Here is a 19,043-nt window from a genome sequence, read left to right on the forward strand (position 1 = left end):
TCATTTTTTTACATTGGATGGGGTCTAGAAATGAATATCATATATACACAAGTCCGTGTTAAGATTTTAAAATGACAAAAACACCTTCTTTTTTTAATAATACCGTAATAGGTTTGCGAATTACTGTCATTTTTAATATGTAAAATGTACATATTTTGTAAATTTTGTTTCATAACGACTTTTATTTTGAAATCTATTGGCTTCGCGGAACCGGAAGTGTTCGCGAAGTGAATTTACATATCCAGAATAGCAGTCAGAGAATCTAGACTTATAACAACCTTTTGGTCGAATTAAATGATTAACGGCTTAAGTATCGTTACAGGATTGAACTTCGCTTCATTTAGGGGTCATCTGCTATTAAACCGAACGACAAAGAGCCGCAGGTGAGCGATCGGTCGCTTAAGCATGTAACGTTAACCAAAATCATCCACAGCCTCTTTAAATCCGCGACTTCAGGTCGGACTGATTAGCTTTTTAGAGACGCTGGCAACACGTCACTGTACTCGCAATGAACTGCATATCATCGGCTTGTAGCTGTTGACACATCTCGAGCTGTAATTGGTTAAAGGGGAAGGGAAGATGCAACAGGTCCCGTACGGATCTGTGGATCGAGACAAGCCTCTCCTCCGCGTGCCTTTCACCCGGTTAGCGGTGATCACAGTGTGTCTGCCGCTGCTCGGCCTCATCGCCTGCGTCGTGCTGGCTCTACTCTACCATTACAATGACTCTACCTACACACACTGCCAGGTGAGAACCAGTCCATCACTGCCAGACTCACTCGACATGTGACGTGACGCTACATTAGCACTCCCTCCCCCTAAAATCACCTCCTCAGACCATATATATTAAACTTTTCTAATATTGTCATCCTAATATCAATATGATTTGTTGCTGAAGAAAAAAGTTTTAAATTGGCCCAAACTTACTGGTCAGAATTTGGAAACGTTACTATTTAAAAAAATAAAAAAAATAAAAATAAAGTCTCCCCCAAGCCTGCGTTTATTTGGTCAAAAATACATAAAAAAAAAAAAAAAAAACAGTAATATTGTGAAATATTATTAGAATTTAGAATAATGGTTTTCGATTTTAATATGTTTTAAAAAATAACTTATTTCTGTGATGCAAAGCTGAATTTTCAGCATCATTACTCCAGTCTTCAGTGTCACATGATCCTTCAGAAATCATTCTAATATATGATTGCTGATCTATTATAATTGTTGGAAATAGTTGTGCTGTTTAATATTTTTAACCTATGATATTTTTTCAGGATTCTTTGATTTATAAAATGTTTTAAAAAAAGAACAACACTTATGTAAAATAGAGATATTTAAAACTTTAAAAATATATATTTTAAGCAGCATAACTGTTTCCAACATTATAATAACCGAGTACCAAAACAGCATATCAGAATGATTTCTGAAGGATCACGTGACACTGAAGACTGGAGTAATGATGCTGAAAATTCAGCTTTGCATCACAGAAATAAATTATATGTTAAAGTATATTAAAATAGAAAAGCATTATTTGAAATTGTAATTATTTCTCAATATTACAGTTTTTCTTCTGTAAATGCAGGCTTGATGAGCATAAGAGACTTATTTCAAAAACATTAAAAATAGTAATGTTTCCAAACTTTTTGCCAGTACTGTACACACACACACACACACACACACATATATATATATACAGTGGTGGTCAAAATTGATGGCACCCCTGATAAATATGATAAAAAATGGCTGTAAAAAATAAATCTGCATTGTTTATCCTTTTGACCTTTCCTTCAAAAAATTGGCAAAAATCTAACCTTTCATTGAAGTAAAAGAATTGAAATTGGGGGGTAAATCACATTATGAAATAAATGTTTTTCTCCAAAACACGCTGGCCATAATTGTTGGCACCCCCAGAATTTTTTATGAGAAAAATATCTCTGAAGTATATTCCCATTAATATGTACCTTTTTTAGCACAGCAGGGTGACTAGGAACATGAAATTGTCCAGCTATGACTTCTTGTTTCACAGGAGTTTAAATATGAGGAAGCACAAAGGCCAAATTCCCTTAATCATCCATCACAATGAGTAAAACCAAAGAAAATAGTTCTGATGTGCATCAAAAGATTGTTGAGCTTCACAAAATAGAAAGTGGATGCAAGAAAATATCATAAGAATTGAAAATCCCCATTTTGACCATCAGGGCAATAATTAAGAAGTTATAATCAACTAAAAATGTTACGAATCTGCCAGGAAGAGGACGTGTGTCTATATTGTCTTAATGGACGGTGAGGTGAGACGGTGAGACTCTCCAAGGATCACAGATGGAGAATTGCAGAGATTAGTTGAGTCTTGAGGTCAGAAAGCCTAAAAAAAATGATCAAACAACCCCTACATCACCACATGTTGTTTAGGAGGGTTTCAAGAAAAATCCTCCTCGCTCCTCCAAAAATGAACTCCAGCATATTCAGTTGTCAGACACGACTGGATCTTCAAAAGGGACCGTATTCTGTGGTCAGATAAAACGAAAAAAAGGGCTTTTTGGCAGAAAACCCAGCAGATGTGTTTGGTGCAAACAGGGATGAAGAGTACCTAGGGATGAAGTACATGCCTACGGTTAAATATACTGCTGGATCTTATATGTTGTGGGCCTATTTATTTGCAGGAGGTCCTGGACATCTAGTTCAGATACATGGTATTATGGATTCTAGGCTAGCAAATACAAACAGATAAAAAATCAAAACTGACGGCTTCTGCTAGAATGGGCCGTGGTTGGATCTTCCATCAGGACAACGGTCCAAAACAAACATCAAAATCAACACAAAAATGGGTAACTGAGCACAAAATGAAGTTTCTGCCATGACCATCCCAGTTCCCTGACCTGATGAGTGGAGTGAACTGAAGAGAAGCAGCACCAACATGGATCTGGGAATCTGAAGGATCTGGAGAGATTCTGTATGGAGGAATGGTCTCTGATCTCTTGTCAGGTGTTCTCCAAACTCATCAGGCATTATAGGAGAAGTCTCAGAGCAGTTATCTTGGCAAAAGGAGGTTGCAAAAAGTATTTAATAACAGGGTGCCAACAATTATGGCCAGCGTGTTTTGGAGAAAAACATTTATTTTATAATGTGATTTACCCCCACTTTCAATTATTTTACTTCAATGAAAGGTTAGATTTTTGTGAATTTTTTGAATGAAAGATCAAAAGGATAAACAATGCAGATTTATTTTTTACAGCCATTTTTTATCATATTTACCAGGGGTGCCATTAATTTTGACCACCACTGTATATATTGTAATGTAGGCCTAAAGTGTTGTCAAAAATCCTTCACAGGTTGCTAACTACCTCCCGTCCATCAGCGCAGCCATCAGTCTGACACCAGAGCGCTACATCTGGCGTTTCAGCATCGGCCTTCATTCTGCCCCACGCTTCCTGGTAGCGGCAGCGTATTTCAGCTTTTACTGTGGACGCTTTTCCAGGAGGCTGAAGGAGCAGCTTTTGAGCGGCCTCACATTCCTCTTAGCTTTAAGTGAAAATGTAGGGCTGCTTCTGCTCACCTACGTGTCCTCCACCGAGACCTACAGTAAGTGCATTTTTGGACTGGGGCCCCGAGTCCTGTTTCAACACACACACACAGATGCAGGGATGCTGAGAGCTCCTGCTGGATCGACAAAATGGGGTTGTTGTTATTATATAGTTATTGATTTGTTAAATGTGGTATATTTATAAATGGTTGGAGTTGCAAAAGTGCTTTAAAACACTTCACGTTTGTTATAAGTGTATGGTGAGAGTATGACAGAGCGAAAATTCTCAAGAAATGTTTCACCCCAAAATCTAAAGGAAAAATTAAGAAATTATATTTTGTGAGACCCAGCCATATATATATATTTTTAGATTTTTTTTATTATTATTATTTTGGTTTAGATAATTTTGGTGTGAAATATGAACTTTATTATATCAAATATATCAACTTTATTATATAAATTTTACCTACAAAATAAATTTAGTTTGTAATGCTGTGTGTATGTCAATCCACAGGTGTCCATAAGAGCGGCTTCATCGTGTTTATTGGCAGTTCTGTGTTACACATGTTGTGCACCTGCAAGCTGTGGTCGTGGATTGCGAAGTATTCCCTTAGTTCAGAGGTAATGCGTTTCCTATATTCTGGCCAACATCTGTTATAAACATATCAGCAGAGGGCGTTATAAACCATCTCATAAGCTCATACAACAATTATATTGCAAGCCCTGTTGGAAAAATGTTAGGATAATTGAAATGTGAATTAGGTGATTACATTATTTATTTTTCGTCATATAAATGCTCTTACAGAACACTATCCCTGTGTCCGAATATACATGCTCCCCTACTATATAGTAGGCGAAACACAGTGTGTGAAAAGTGTAGTACGTCCGAATTCACAGTATTCATAAAACAGTAGGTGAAAAGTACCCAGATGAATTGCTACTTCCGGCGAGATTCTGAGGGACACTTTACTATCCCATGAGGCCATGGGAGAGGAGTTGCGAATGGCAGTGAAGCGACGCAACCGATGCCATAGGAAAAATGACAGTGAGTACATATAGAAGTATGTTCAAACTATATAAAAACGTTTTTTAACGGTTGCAAAGCTCCAAGTCAAATGTAGTCACTCTTCAGACCGTATGCGGTTTCGGATGCAGCTTAAGTTTAGCTTTTAAACCATACACACACACACACACACACAAAAACTGATTGGATGAAATGAGCATATCTGTTTAACATTCAGCCGATATATATATATACTCACTGTAATTATTCAGATATCACGTCAGTGATCTTGACACCACAAGCACAGCTCTAATAAAAGGTGTTGCTTGTGCTGCTGGCTGAGAATCATGGGAGTTAACGTGTCAGAGAAGAGAGACCACAGTGTATCTTTTTATTTCTCTAGCTGTGAAAGTGCAGCAGTGTTTGTGCATTTCGGGGGAAGTGGTTGCAGTGCTCTGTGCTTTCACAGAACCTCGTACCACCTGCTTGCACCACATCATGTTGCAGAAGAGAACTGATGCCATTGTGTCTTCTTTCTTCTTTTTCTTCTTCTGTCTTTCTTCACTGCATCTGCCCAAACCCTCTCTCCGACATCAGGAGATGATGTCATACCGCCTGAAGCGCCGCCTCTTCCTCTTCAACTGTTGCTTCTGTCTGTTGGCTGTCTATTTCTACAGGCGACACAACAAGTACTGCGAAGCAGGAAGTGAGTGCAACATCTCGACCGTTCTGTCATTCACCCCACCCATGTTCCTCTCTGCAATTGTTCCCTTTTGGGGAACTCACACATTCTTACCGATGATGATTCATTTCTTTTGTTTGACTAGTTCACACAAAAATGATAATTGTGATTATTTAATCACCTTTATGTTGTTCCAAACCGGTATGCTGTTATTTTTCTGTAAATTATATACATATACTATATACTATATATATATATATATACTACTTTTTAAAAGTTTGGGGTCGCTAAGATGTTTTTAAATTTGTTCAAATATACAGTGAAAACAGTAATATTGTGAAATATTATTGCCATTTAAAATAGCTTTTTTCTATTTAATATATTTTAAAATGTAATTTATTCCTGTGATGGTAAAGCTGAATTTTCAGCATCATTACTCCAGTCTTCAGTGTCACATGATCCTTCAGAAATCATTCTGATATGCTGATTTGATGCTCAAGAAACATTTATTCTTATCAATGTTGAAAACAGTGCTGATTAATATTTTTATGTAAGCGTGAACCTTTTTTTTTTTTGATGAATAGAAAGTTTAAAAAAAAAAAGCATTTATTTGAAATAGAACAATTTTTTGTATCAATTTAAGTAATTTATACATTTTGTGAATAAAAGTATTAATTACTTTAAAAAAATAATAAATAAAAAATACTCTTACTGACCCTTTATGTTGATCTTTTACATAAAATGACATAGACTGTAAAGCTGTAGAAATATACATGATATATCTCTACCAAATCAGTCATCATTTCATATTAGAGATTGTATTTATTTATCTGTATGAGACAGTATTGAATGATATTTAATTGTGCATGCTTATTTTTTACATCATCTAATTTTAAGTTAATCTTTAAAAACACTAATAATTTAATAACACTGTAATCCTTAGCAAATCTCAAAATGAACATCGATTTTTCATATTGTACTTTAGAATGTTCAGATGTCTAAATTAACATTTTAAATCATTTATTTGAATTGTTTAATATATTGAAACCAAATATTACACAGAGTATTATTTAAATCATTATTTCTTTTGCCTTTTCAGTTAGATTGAAGTTAAGCGTTTCAGTATGTTCTTGTTGTCTCTCTGTGGCAGTTTACTCGTTCTTTGCTGGCTGTGAGTATCTGGTGGTGCTGTCCAACATGGCCTTCCACATGACTGCCTACTGGGACTTTGGAGGTAAGGAGGTGATGGTTGCAACACCTCCAGAGGGAAAGCGCTTCTGACACAGGAACTGAATACTTGCATCATCTCCTTGAAACTTGAGACACTAGGGTGAGACTGACTGATCGAAGCATGTACGACTGTTTACATAGTGTTTCGTTTAATTTAACACAGGTGTTTGATCAGATCATTGTCAGTTTTTGTACTATATTAAACATTTTATTCGGGTGTAACTGGAACTGCTGATTATGCCCTCAAAATCTTTTACTCATCTATCTTATATCTATACTGTCATTACTTACAAATCTCCTCATAAACCAAAATGTGAAGTGGCATGTCTGTCTCTTACTAATTGGTTGTCAGGATCAAACATTGTAACGTTTAAAATGCATATTATTTATGAAATATTTGCAAATGTAAAAGTAATTGAGCTCTGGAGACTTTGATGTCGTGTCAGTTGGATTTTGCAGCTGCTGTTTCACAAGTGCCGCATCAAGCATATACACATGTAGTCACACCATGCGTTTCGCTCTTCCTTTGTGACGCTAGAGTAAATCATGTGAAAAGTCATTGTAAGCTGCCTTTTGCACAGCATTTGGTGTCTTTAGTGGCTAAAGAGCATTACACGTTTGTTCATATTTCTATAGTGCAGTTCTTGATCATGAACGACCTGTGCCCTTAGTAAACATGTCAAATATGATGTTGCCATTAGCTGAACGTTAAAACTGGTAAAGCGCAATATTGCGTGTTGCCGATATTTCGTAGATCACCAGTGGTTGAGTTCAGCATGATGTTGTGAACATGATTTTATATAGCAATGCTTTTCACGATGTACCAAAATACTGTTTTTAAAAAGGTGTCAAATAAATATTTCGATGAAAAAAACGTTTAATGGACCATTTCTGAAAATAGTACATTCCTATTACTAGATAATTGCGATTAATCGCATCTAACATAAAAGTTTGTAAATATATAATGTGTGTGTATATATATATATATATATATATATATATATATATATATATATATATATATATATGTATGTATATGTGTATATGTATATGTGTATATGTATGTGTGTATATATATATATATGTGTGTGTGTGTGTGTGTGTTTACAAGCTTTTATGTTAGATGTGATTAATTGATTTAATAATTATAGTAACTTTAGGTTGCATCTGTTAACATTAGATAACTACATTAGTTAACATGAACCAACAATGTACAATACTTCTACAGCATTTATATTAGTCAATGTTAATTTCAACATTTACTACTACATTTTTACAATAGAAAATTGTTTGTTAACATTTGTTAATACACTGAATTCAAATGAACAAATGATGAACTACTGTATTATTAACTAACATTAATCAAACTTAAATGTTTCTTTACAAAAATCTGCTCATTGTTAGTTCATTTTAGTTATACATCGACTAATGTTAACAAATGAGACCTTATTGTAAAGTTTTACCATGATTATGTTATAATAGTTTTGATACATAGCCTTTGAGTTTAGAGGTTGTAGACTGCAGTTGTGTTTGAAAGAAATGACGTGTAATGTTCTTCACAAGTGTGTACTTTTTCTCACTTCATTTCAAAGTAATTTCAGATATATCAGAAGAAGATTCTCATCATATAACCAAAGTCTCTATAGTCATTGATATAGCAGAGTAGCTGTCAGTAAGGCTTGAGTCAAAACTTTACACAGGAACGAGCAAACAAATGAATGAACCTAACCCGACAAAAGAGTCACTGTTAGCACCTGGAAAACAAACACAGGTACCAGGAGCTAATTTCACAGTCAAATAAGAGCGGTTAGGCAGCAGAGAGTGGGGCAAATTCTGCTCCTGTAGGGAAAGGTACCGATAAAGAATAAGAACAAAAATAGCAAATATTAAAGTTCTAGTTGAGAGCGAATAAGAGCGTAAAACTCGGTTCCTAATCTGAAATGCCCACCCTGTGTGCGGGTAGAAACAGACAGGATGACAAAGAGTTAAAACTGAACATCATTCTGACGCCAAATTGGGAGTTTTGTTTATTTACTAACAGATCAAGGAAGTTTGCAAGCTGAAGAGCACTAAAGGAAATCCTTTCTGCTGCATTCCTGATGGTCCATTCACTGGCCAGCTCTGACCTTTTTATGAAGTTAGTTTAAACTTGAAGAAGATGATTAAAAGGATAGTTGACCCGAAATGAAAACTTTCTCATCATTTACTCAGCCTCATGTCATTCCTAGCCTGTATGAATTCCTTTTTTTCAGTGGAACACAAAAGATATTTTGAAGGACTGTTTTTGTATCGATACAATGAAAGTCAATGGGGTCCAAATGTGTATTGTAAAAAAAAAAAATAGTATTGGAGTACAATTTACAATAAAATACTATTTCAGTCTTTCTACTTCAAAATGTCATGTTTAATTCAATGTATCACTTGCCTTTCTTTGAAAATTGTTTTGAAGTACATCATACGCCAATTTTATTCAGTGTAGTTTTTTGGACCCCATTGACTTTCATTATATGGAAGAAAATAAAAAATATTTTTTGTGTTCCACATAAGAAATGAGTCATACAGGTATGGAACAACATGAGGCTGAATAAATGATGACAGAATTGTCATTTGTGGTCAAATGTACTTTTTACAGAATCCGTTGTTTGCCGAAAAGACTTTTATTTCTTTCTTTGACAGGTTTGGCACAGTTATATATTATAAAGAAAAGAGTATGGACATTAAACCTATATTTTAAATGCCTTCCAGTGAACTTCTGAACAGGTCTGCTGTAATCACTACCTACTGCAAAACTTCAGGCAGTTGTGTGTGTGTGAGTGTGTGTATGTGTGAGAGAGCGACCAGATATCAGGTTCACTCTATTTTGCCTCTACATGTTCTCTATCAAAGTCAGATAGGGAAATGATCTTACACACTGTATTTAAATACACTATACCTGCTTCCTCTTTTAATCAGTAGAAATTAATATGACTGAATGTTTTTTAGAATGTTAATGTAAATAAATTAAATAAAATTGTATCTAGTAGTTGTAGTATCTTTAAAGACCATTCAAATGTTTGGGATCAGATTTTTTTTTTTTAATTAAACTTTAAGCAAGGATGCATTAAAGTGATGAAAAGTGACAGTAAAAACATTTATAATATTATAAAATATTTCTATTTATTAAAAGAATCCTGAAAAAGTATATATAAGCAGACGACTGTTTTCAACATTGATGATGATATTATATGTTTCTTGAGCAGCAAATCAGCATATTAGAATGATTTCTGAAGGACCGTGTGACTCTGAAGACTGGAGTAATGATGCTGAAAATTCAGCTTTGATCACAGGAATAAATTACATTTAAAAATACATTAAAATAGAAAACACTTATTTTAAATTAATAAGTATAATTCACAATATTGCTGTTTTTGATCAAATAAATGCAGCCTTGGTGAACATAAGAGACTTAAAAAAAAAAAAATTACTGACCCCAAACTTTTGAATGGTATAGTGTAGGTAGACAACAAGCATGCATGAAATTGTAGAGGAACTTTATTAAAAATCATGAGAAACATTCTTACAATTACAAACCGAACATTGCTTGAAATGACTACATTTCAAAACTGTAGTAGGATGTTAAAATAAAGCTGTTTGAATTTTATTAGGATACAAATTTGAATTAAAACGCATTGTGAACAAAAATGTAATTCATTTATATAAATTACAAATTGATAAATATTTTATGTAAAATTGGCTTGGGGAAACGAAAGGTAAAATTTGAATATTTAAAGGATGTTTGGATTAGTGATACAAAAATGCAAATAAAACAAATAATAAAATGTTATTTTAAAAACTGGAGAAAAATAAATAAAACGAGTGATTCGAGAGCTTGAGGCAAGATGTGGAGATCGTGAAGTCGATAGAAGTGCAAATGATTTCCTCTGTTTTCAGGAGGAATGAGGAATGTCAACGTCTCGTCAGCCAAACAAAGTCACGGTTGTATTTCTTTAATGGGACATGATGTAGTTTATCTGTGAGGGTCTCCATCAGGTCCTGTTCCATCAGGCTGACTGACCTGTAGCATCCACAAAACTCCCAGCTTAATTATTCAATGCTTGTATTGCTTTCACATGACTCTGGGATTTCTCATACATGAATGGCCATAAGCACACATACAGATTGAGCAACACATGTTATGACTTAAACATCATCATAAGATTCATGCACAATGAAGTGTTTATCCATTTGCTGTGAATGTTTTAAGGAGACTCAAGCACTTCAGCATAGTTCTTCAGAAAGCAGCATGTGTCCTTAATGAGCCACAATATTATCTTCTTGACTTTCCGCTAACATTTGATCTAACGCTAATGGGCTAAACGTAACAGAAAAAAATGGAAACATCATTAAAAACAGCATTTTTATTGTATTGTATAATTTTGCCCTTGGCTTTGAAATTTGACACGCAACAGTCTTATCTGCTTACATTTAAGCTCAAAATAACCATTATAGGAAGGCACTGGAAAGTTATACATTCATCTGAACCACACAAATTAAGGTAAAATGATTCTCATTTAGAGCTTGTTGATGAATCCCTGAGCCTTGAACTGAATCTTGGGCCAACTGAAAGCTTCCTTCCTTTACATTAATGGCTCATTTAGGATTGTGCTGTTTAAATCGACACGCTGTTCCCAAATCAGTCACCAAGTGAAGAAAGTGCCTTGTTTTCTAAAAAGGTTCTGAAGCCCCACCCTGGAGCGCGGAGGAAGAAAAGAATGAAGAGTTGAATGTGACGCAGAGCATGCTGGGACCTGAAGGGTTTCCTGAAGGGTCTGCCAGACAGTTTCCCCAGCACGAGGAAGTAAAGCCGTCAAGCTGCCAGGCAACATCCTCATCACACATTCAAGATCAGGTATGTCTAAGGAACCGCTTCACACAGAACGCGTTGGAATAGAGTGCAACAGTCGGGCTCCGGAAGGAAACATCCCATTGATTTTCTCCATAGCGGGATTGATTTTGAACGATAACTTATAAACCATTAAAGGCAGACCGACTGTGAGCTACGAGGTGCCATCAGCGTGCATTAGACGCGCAAAGAAATCTCCACCAATCAGAGAATCTCGACAAGTAAATTGCGCCAAAAGAAAACTTTTGCACCTGCCCACTCCCATGAAGAACTGCGAATGACATCTTCCTTACACACTCTTAAATATTAGTACATGTATGCATATTTCTCAATAAATGCAAAATGTTGTTTCTATAGACACAATCAATATCTTTATATCAGAAGTTTTATGTTTATCTGAAGTTTTTAATTCGATTCGCAATGCTTCATGGGATTGTAGCTCTTTCCCTCATTAGTCGTTAATTGCACTTAGTCTTGTCCTGATTTTTAAAAAGTTTGTAATGTTGTGATTCACCTTGTTGCTAATTGGTGCGGTTCGTGGCTTATTACTTTTTAATGAATACTTTTTTGAAATCCATATGGGAAAAATCCATAATAAAAAAATGGGCGGGTCTGGTGCACTCTATTGTTTCTGCTGTTACAGCGTCTTCACACTCAAGCGCCGTGTTTTAAAGATAGGAAGTTCGACTTTTAAAAGCACGACCCTGCTCTCTTTCAAATTCAGCAGTGGCTCGCGTTTTTAAAAGCAAGAACGCATTCTGTGTGAATGGCTCATTCAATATCATAGATAATGTCACTATTTATACAAAAGGCCCAAACACCCCAATCACAGAACAAATGCCTTGGGCTTAAAAAAATATAACAAGTGCTATATATATATATATTCTCAGATTGTGTTTTGTAAATAATAAAAGGAAAAAAAACCTTCATTAACCAATATTCTCCAAGTCTCCAAACACTAAAAATGAACTAAAACCCCTTTTCATTGAAATATATTTAAGTGTTTACTTCCTGTATTTTATGTATTCCTGAGATACCATGAGATGGTATCAAACTGTTTAGTGGTCTTATGAATTCCCAACCCCCAAAAAAACACTCTCTCCACGTAAAACCAAGTGTTTGCTTACAAGCAAAAATAAAAACATTTATGAAAAAGTAGGGATCTCAATACAGTGTAAAACTTGATATTTTTCTTGATCTTGTATTTCTCTAATTTCACAGATTAAGGCTGTTTCTTGGTCACGGTTCACTGAAAACCTGTTACTCCAAACATTCAGTAACATTCCAACCATTTCTATGCATTCCTGTGTGTAATTCAATTAAAATACCTCTATCCTCTGTCTTTTCAGAGGAGTATACAGGGCTTCTTGGCAGCCACGGGCTGAGGACTGAGGAAGGCACGCACTGCGTCTGCAAACACGTCCTTGATGCCGTCCTGGCTGAGTGCTGAGCACTCCAGGTACTTGGCGGCGTGGATTTGGCGAGCCAGAGCCTGACCCTGCTGGTGCGTGATGGGCGCCTGGTTCTGCTCCTTTAGCTTCTTCAGCACATCCGGGTCATTGCGAAGATCGCTCTTGGTCCCCACCAGCAGGATGGGTGTGCTGGGACAGTGGTGCGTCACCTCCGGGTGCCACTTGTGCTTGACGTTCTCGTAGGACGGGGGGCTGGAGATGGAGAAGCAGATGATGAAGACGTTGGTCTGAGGGTAGGACAGCGTGCGGAGGCGGTCATACTCCTCCTGGCCCGCCGTGTCCCACAGATTGAGGCTGACGGTGCGGCCGTCCACTCCGACTTGGGAGCTATAGTTGTCGAACACGGTGGGAATGTACTCTTTGGGGAACGCGCCGGTCGTGTAGGAGATGAGCAGGCAGGTTTTTCCCACTGCTCCATCCCCCACCACCACACACTTGATGCTCTGCATGATAAAAAAGTGACCACTCGACTTCAGCAGTCTGCAGAGAAAGAGACAACACTCTCAGTTAGAGCAAAACATGACAACGCTCTTTAGATGGACAGGTGGATCTGTCTCTTAGTATAGAACCGTGATTAAACTGACTTTGAAATACCTGTGCATTAAATGGTTTTAATGCACACTTTCCAGCCAATCAGAATCGAGTATTCAGACAGACCATTGTATAGCATTGTTTAATGCAATCTTCTGCAAATCATTTTTATACGGTATATTATAATGTCGTCATGCATAAAGGCCTGTTCACACCAACACGAATGTTTCGCACAAAAATTTGCCCCAGAGAAAGGAAGTGAAACAACACCTAATAAAAGAGCACAGAGACAAAAGAGCCGCTTATGGTGCTATTATAGTTCCCTTTCAATATCGGTCTCTCAAGACTGCGTTATCGATGGCGCTATGGGGAAACAAATGTCCAATGGCTTTCTCCTTCATACAAGACTGACACGTCTAGCTTCATTTTTTCAGTCAAAGATCCTGATCCTGCTCTCATTTTTTACAAAGATCCCCTTGTATTTTCTGTTTTCATTTTAATTTTAGTTAAAGTCTTATTAATTCTGTTGTGTTTTAGCTTTAGTTATTTTAGTACATCAAATTAAACTAAATGAAAATTAGAAATGTTGCTTTGGCAACTAGTTGAAAGTTTTTTTAAATATTTTATTTCAGGTAACTTTTATTTATAATTTATTAAGGCGAAATGTTATAATATAAATTTGAATATGAAAATTATGATCTGCATATAGGTTTCAGCCATAATTCAATTTTAAAATAAAATATCAGTGCACCCCTAGATCTTTGGTGATGGGTGAACATACACATTTCAAAAAGCGAGGATGTGTGAATGGATCGGTGGAAAAAAGGATTTACACATGCAAAGAGAGGGACAAAGGAAAAAGGTTACGAGAACATCTAATTGTTTCTTCATGCAAATTCACAGCATGTTGAGGTCATTTGGGCCTTTATAAAACAATGTTTTGAATATATAGTCAGCCTCCTCCAGTTCCTTCTACTTCCCCTTGCAGTTCTATCGATAAGCAGTGTCTATATTATAACACAAACAATTTCTTTTTACCCTCCATTCGGGTCATGGAAATATGATAAATTTGGGTCATGACTCAATTGGCTTTCTGACGGAAATATGACACGTAAAGTGAAATTTTACACAACATGTACATGCTGGAAAATTTTGATTAGGTTTCAGTTTCTGCTGAAGACAACTGATGCGAGAAGGGGACTGATTCAATACACATTTATAGTTATTCATCTTTTCGGAAATTCTGTGCAAGGGCAACATGCTGTTTTTGTGGAAAAAGGAGCTGGAAAGTAGATTTACTGATGAGTTTTGCACGTTACACTGGAGGTCAGTGTGAATTACTGTCTGCAAAGCACTTTCTAAAACCGTTCAACAGCTGTTTTCATGTTATTTTATGTTATTAATCAACATTTTTGTTCCATGATAAGCTGTTTCCTCAATAGTTTGATCATGACATAGGCCATCTTGCTTGGAGCAAATGTGAGAACGATTCGTGTTCTCGCACATCAACAAGAAACTGAGAGCTGTGGAGTTACGACCAAGAACTCTCAGTTCTCTCTTTCTTTCTCACTTATTCCAAGAGTCTGGCAGATGTTTGACCCCAGGAGAAAGGAGTCGGACTCTGCCCAATCTCCAGAGACGCTCAGAGAGAGAAATACTCCGAGCCCTGCCCTTCTTTGCAAGGCGTTAGCCAATGTGGTTTAGCGAACCAAGAGCTCAAAAGAAACAGCAGTGACAGCTCAGTCTGGGTGGAGTCTGTCCTGTCACTTACAACACAGCATTGTCATATCACAATACCCATGTTTAGCAGAACAAGTGCTCAGTGATATGGAGTAAATCAAGTGCGACCCGAATCCCATTGACATTTTTTACTGTGTCCTTTTAGCTGAACTCATATTTGCGGTACTGCTCAAGTCATTGATGTTTACGTTGAAGTATAGCTGACTAAATGTAATATTTCAACCATTCAACCATTGGAAAATCCCATCATGGTTGACCACTAATCTGAATATTGTCTATGGTGATTAAGGCCCTTGTTCAAGTATTGTGTGTGAGTTTATCGCACTTTATCAACGAACCTGAATTACGCAAATAATGTGCAAGCCGGCAGAGGAACAGACGATCCTAATGGCTACTAGTTTAGCAAAAGGAGAACTTGCACTAGATTGCAAAGTATGCAGAAGGGAATCAAAACTAGAAGTGGTCAGATACATTTATCCATCCTTCACACTCTATGCTGAATGTAGAATTTAGAATCGTTCATCATAAGCCGCAGTTCAGTTGAAACTGAAAGTGTTAGTGTGAGATGGGCTGTAATTGCTCACTTAGTCCTATATTTACACACTTAAATATGTGAAAATAGGAAAAAATAAACGATCATGGGAACTGTTACCACAACTTATGACACAGCAAGTCACCGTCTTTCCAGTGACTCACCACAGGAAAGTGAGCTCCTTGTGTCATTCAAGATATTCAGCTGTTTTGTAATGCTACTTTCACATTAAGAAGTCAACAATAACGGCCTACAACTGCGTGTAGAGTGTGGAAGATCCTCTCACAGATGGGCTGTTATCTTTACAAACTAGAAAACTAGACTGTGGTTGGTTAGTAAAATATGCTAAACACAATATGACCTCTCTAATAGAAGCTGTTATATGGTTCTGAAAAAGACAAATATCCCAACTTCTGCATGGCTCTGTTGGATTGCTTAAAATGAGGATGTTTCTCAGTTCCTCATTCCCTCTGGAAAACCCAACTGCCTTTTTTTTTTTTTCTCAAGATTTGCATAATTTCCCATTCATTCTCTATATTATGTTTCAAAATGCACAACCAAATTTCCACAGAAGTCTTTCAAGAAAAGTATCTATTATGTACACTAAAAACATTGTTATAACAACTTTGTTTCCATCCATTTAATTTGTCACAGTAATTAGTCATTTCTACTCAGTTTAATGTGTTTTCAGAGTTTCAACCTTGTTTTATACAGCCTGGTTTCAACTCACCATTTATTTAATTCAAAATGGTCAAAAGTGCCATGAAATGAACTCATCACTGCAGGTTATCTTTGGCATCATTATGAATTAACTATAACCTCGAGTTTTAATATTAATGAGCGCTTTTAATTGATATTTATTCATATACAACGGTACCCTATGGGAGTGGCCCCTATTCCTGCTCTCTGATTTAAAACACTGAAGCCACTGCTTAATCATCGAGCCGCGGTCGAAAGCGAGAACAGGATATTTAGTCAAATATCACACGGTCGGGATTATAAATCTGCGTAATTCCTCTTTAACAAATTAAGTCAGAAATGAAACACATAAAGATGTTGTCTAACAAGCTATACGCTATGTATCACAGGACTATATATGACTATTAAATAAATAGGCTATGTCTTACCAAACATATCAGATGCTTTGAGGACCGTAATCCCGCTGCTGTGGAAGTTAGTTGCTGAGGTCTGTAGGACGTGAGTTGTGTTCACCCCTTAGAGAGGAAGTTAATGGCTTAACGGCATATTTGAGGAAGTTTACTGAAGTAAATGTGGCTATGACAGTGTTTAAGAGGGCGTAACAGTCTGTCTACACTGTGACTGCACGCGCGCGCGCGCTCCCACTTTAAATAAAGCAGTTCGTTCGCGTGCACTGTCAGCTCCGTTGATCACTGCGTTGTTAGTAGAAAATATGCATCACAGGGAAGTCCTGTATCACCACAACCTCAAACTCATGTTGAAACTACCTCTCCTAAGGAGGAGCCGTGAGAATATCGACTTGAATCATACACAGAGTCGTGGGTGTTATGCAAAAAAAATTTTTTACTAATGTAATAGTTTACCCAAAATGAACATTTCTGTTGTAATTAATTTTATTATTTTATTTATTTTAATATAGCCTATTAAGTCGTTACAAACCCGTAAATAAGTTTTGAATATTAAGTGGATGGAGACTGTAACGCAACACTCTTAAAAATAAAGGTTCTTTATTGGCACCCATGGTTCCACGAAGAACATTTAACATTTTTCATTCCACAAAAGGTTCTTTATAGTGGAAAAAGGTTCTTTAGATTTTAGAAAAATGTTTTTTTACACAGAGAGAAAAAAATGGTTATTTTAAGAGCAGTTCACTGTAAGGTTCTCAGGGAAAATATAGTAGCCTATCTTCTTTAGTATCAAACAACCTTATGGAACCTTTATTTTTAACAGCGAAGTTCCAAAAAGAACATAAAGCATTGTAAAACAAACAATCTAACTTTCATTTGCCTTTGTAGGCTATATATATATTTTGGAACATGGACTTTATCATTGTATGGAAAAGGAATTGAATTGTAGGCTATAAAAAATGTCGTCTTTTGTGTCACACACACACACACACAAAAGCTAGTCATACAGGTTGGAAGACATGAGGATGAGTAAATTACAGAATTTTAGTTACAGTGATATCCTTTAATAGCCTATAATAAATACTATAGAATCTCATTCAGTCAGAAGGCTTTCAGAATTTTTATAGATAGATAGATAGATAGATAGATAGATAGATAGATAGATAGATAGATAGATAGATAGACAAGAAAACTGGGAGTGGTTTCTTCATTTTTAGCTGCATGGTTGAATATCACACCACTAGATGGCTGTGTCTTTCTGCTTTTTGAGACCAAACCTCAAAACCTGACAATTTATATCCCAAGAAACTATTTGCTCTACCATTAGACATCCTCCAAAAGCAACACCAAACGGTTTCCTTACACCGAGGGGATTTGGATAACTCAGAAAATAGGACTTTGAAACAATGTAATGAACCTCGAAATTTGATTTATATTTCCGGGACATACTTTTGTGTCATATATTTGGAGGACAATTCTTTCTTCATTTTGGACGTTTTGTTCGAAGCGCGTATTGGAGTGATGGACAAATATTTTTGACAATATTTCACATTTTTGAGGGCATGTTATTGCGCAGACTATGAGGCGAAGATGTGGAAAATGAATGTCTAACATCGTTGTTTAAACTTATTGGACCATTAAAACGACGACATTTTCTCGTCTGAGTTAAAACAACATCCTACAAATATCGGTTACCTAATGGATCTCAGTCAGACCAAACGAAACTTTTACATCTGATTTGTCACAAGCGACTCCTGCAGTTTCCAACCTTCGGCTTTTGACAGGTAATATAACATTTTTAAAACAATAACACGCTGAGTTTGAGGTTGCATGTGCATTTGCAACATGAAGACAACTTTGAAATAGCGTGTTACTTTTGCTTATTTCATATGCCATATATGAGTCAATCGACATAACTTGTATTCTGTGTAGGCAGAACTTGATCGTATCATTCACAAGGAGGCACATTTGCCGCTATTTTTTATAGTAAGATGAATTTGAGGAGCCTTTGTCAAAAGCTATCTAGATATATAAAAAATAACGTGACATGCCACGCTTCACTATAACTGAAGCGTGCAGCTTTGGAGGCTTTTTCCATGTACAGTAGCTCCAACTATAACTATAGCCATATGGCAACGTTAACATTTAAACAAACAAGTTTTTTATGATTATGTTACTTGTAACTTATGTTACTTTTTTTTAATTACTGTTACAATCCAGCAGTCACTAGCCTAGGCTACTATCTTATTTTCAGTTTCACTAGCGACTTTTCATTAGACTATTTCATTTAGACGACTAGTAACAAGACTTTAATTATTCTCCATTGAAAGTAGGCCTATGTATTACAATTAT

The 19,043-nt window shown here is 36.2% G+C and overlaps 3 protein-coding genes across 6 annotated transcripts in view; 2 read left to right on the plus strand and 1 right to left on the minus strand.

Moving 5' to 3' along the window:
* The first annotated feature begins 195 nt into the window (after nt 1-195).
* On the plus strand, nt 196-7,305 carry pgap2 (post-GPI attachment to proteins 2). Its single transcript, XM_084137430.1, has 5 exons — nt 196-747; nt 3,323-3,572; nt 4,028-4,134; nt 5,114-5,222; nt 6,349-7,305. The coding sequence occupies exons 1-5, from the start codon at nt 580-582 to the stop codon at nt 6,477-6,479; spliced, it is 765 nt and encodes a 254-aa protein (XP_083993556.1). The 5' UTR covers nt 196-579; the 3' UTR covers nt 6,480-7,305.
* A 3,505-nt stretch (nt 7,306-10,810) lies between these two features.
* On the minus strand, nt 10,811-17,005 carry rhogb (ras homolog family member Gb). The gene is made up of 2 exons (XM_084137431.1): nt 16,713-17,005; nt 10,811-13,262 (listed from the first exon to the last, which is right to left on the minus strand). Exon 2 carries the CDS (start codon nt 13,229-13,231, stop codon nt 12,656-12,658), a length of 576 nt encoding a protein of 191 aa, XP_083993557.1. The 5' UTR covers nt 13,232-13,262; nt 16,713-17,005; the 3' UTR covers nt 10,811-12,655.
* A 1,005-nt stretch (nt 17,006-18,010) lies between these two features.
* stim1b (stromal interaction molecule 1b) overlaps nt 18,011-19,043 on the plus strand; it is a 37,246-nt gene continuing 36,213 nt past the window's right edge. For 2 of the 4 annotated variants that reach the window (XM_084136080.1, XM_084136082.1), the window contains exon 1: nt 18,011-18,475. The gene's annotated coding sequence lies outside the window, so the exon portion shown is untranslated. The remainder of the gene's footprint in view (nt 18,476-19,043) is intronic. The other 2 variants (XM_084136083.1, XM_084136081.1) reach the window with 2 other exon arrangements.

This window comes from Abramis brama (genome assembly GCF_963993115.1).
Source record: "Abramis brama genome assembly, chromosome: 15".
Classification (NCBI taxonomy): domain Eukaryota; kingdom Metazoa; phylum Chordata; class Actinopteri; order Cypriniformes; family Leuciscidae; genus Abramis; species Abramis brama.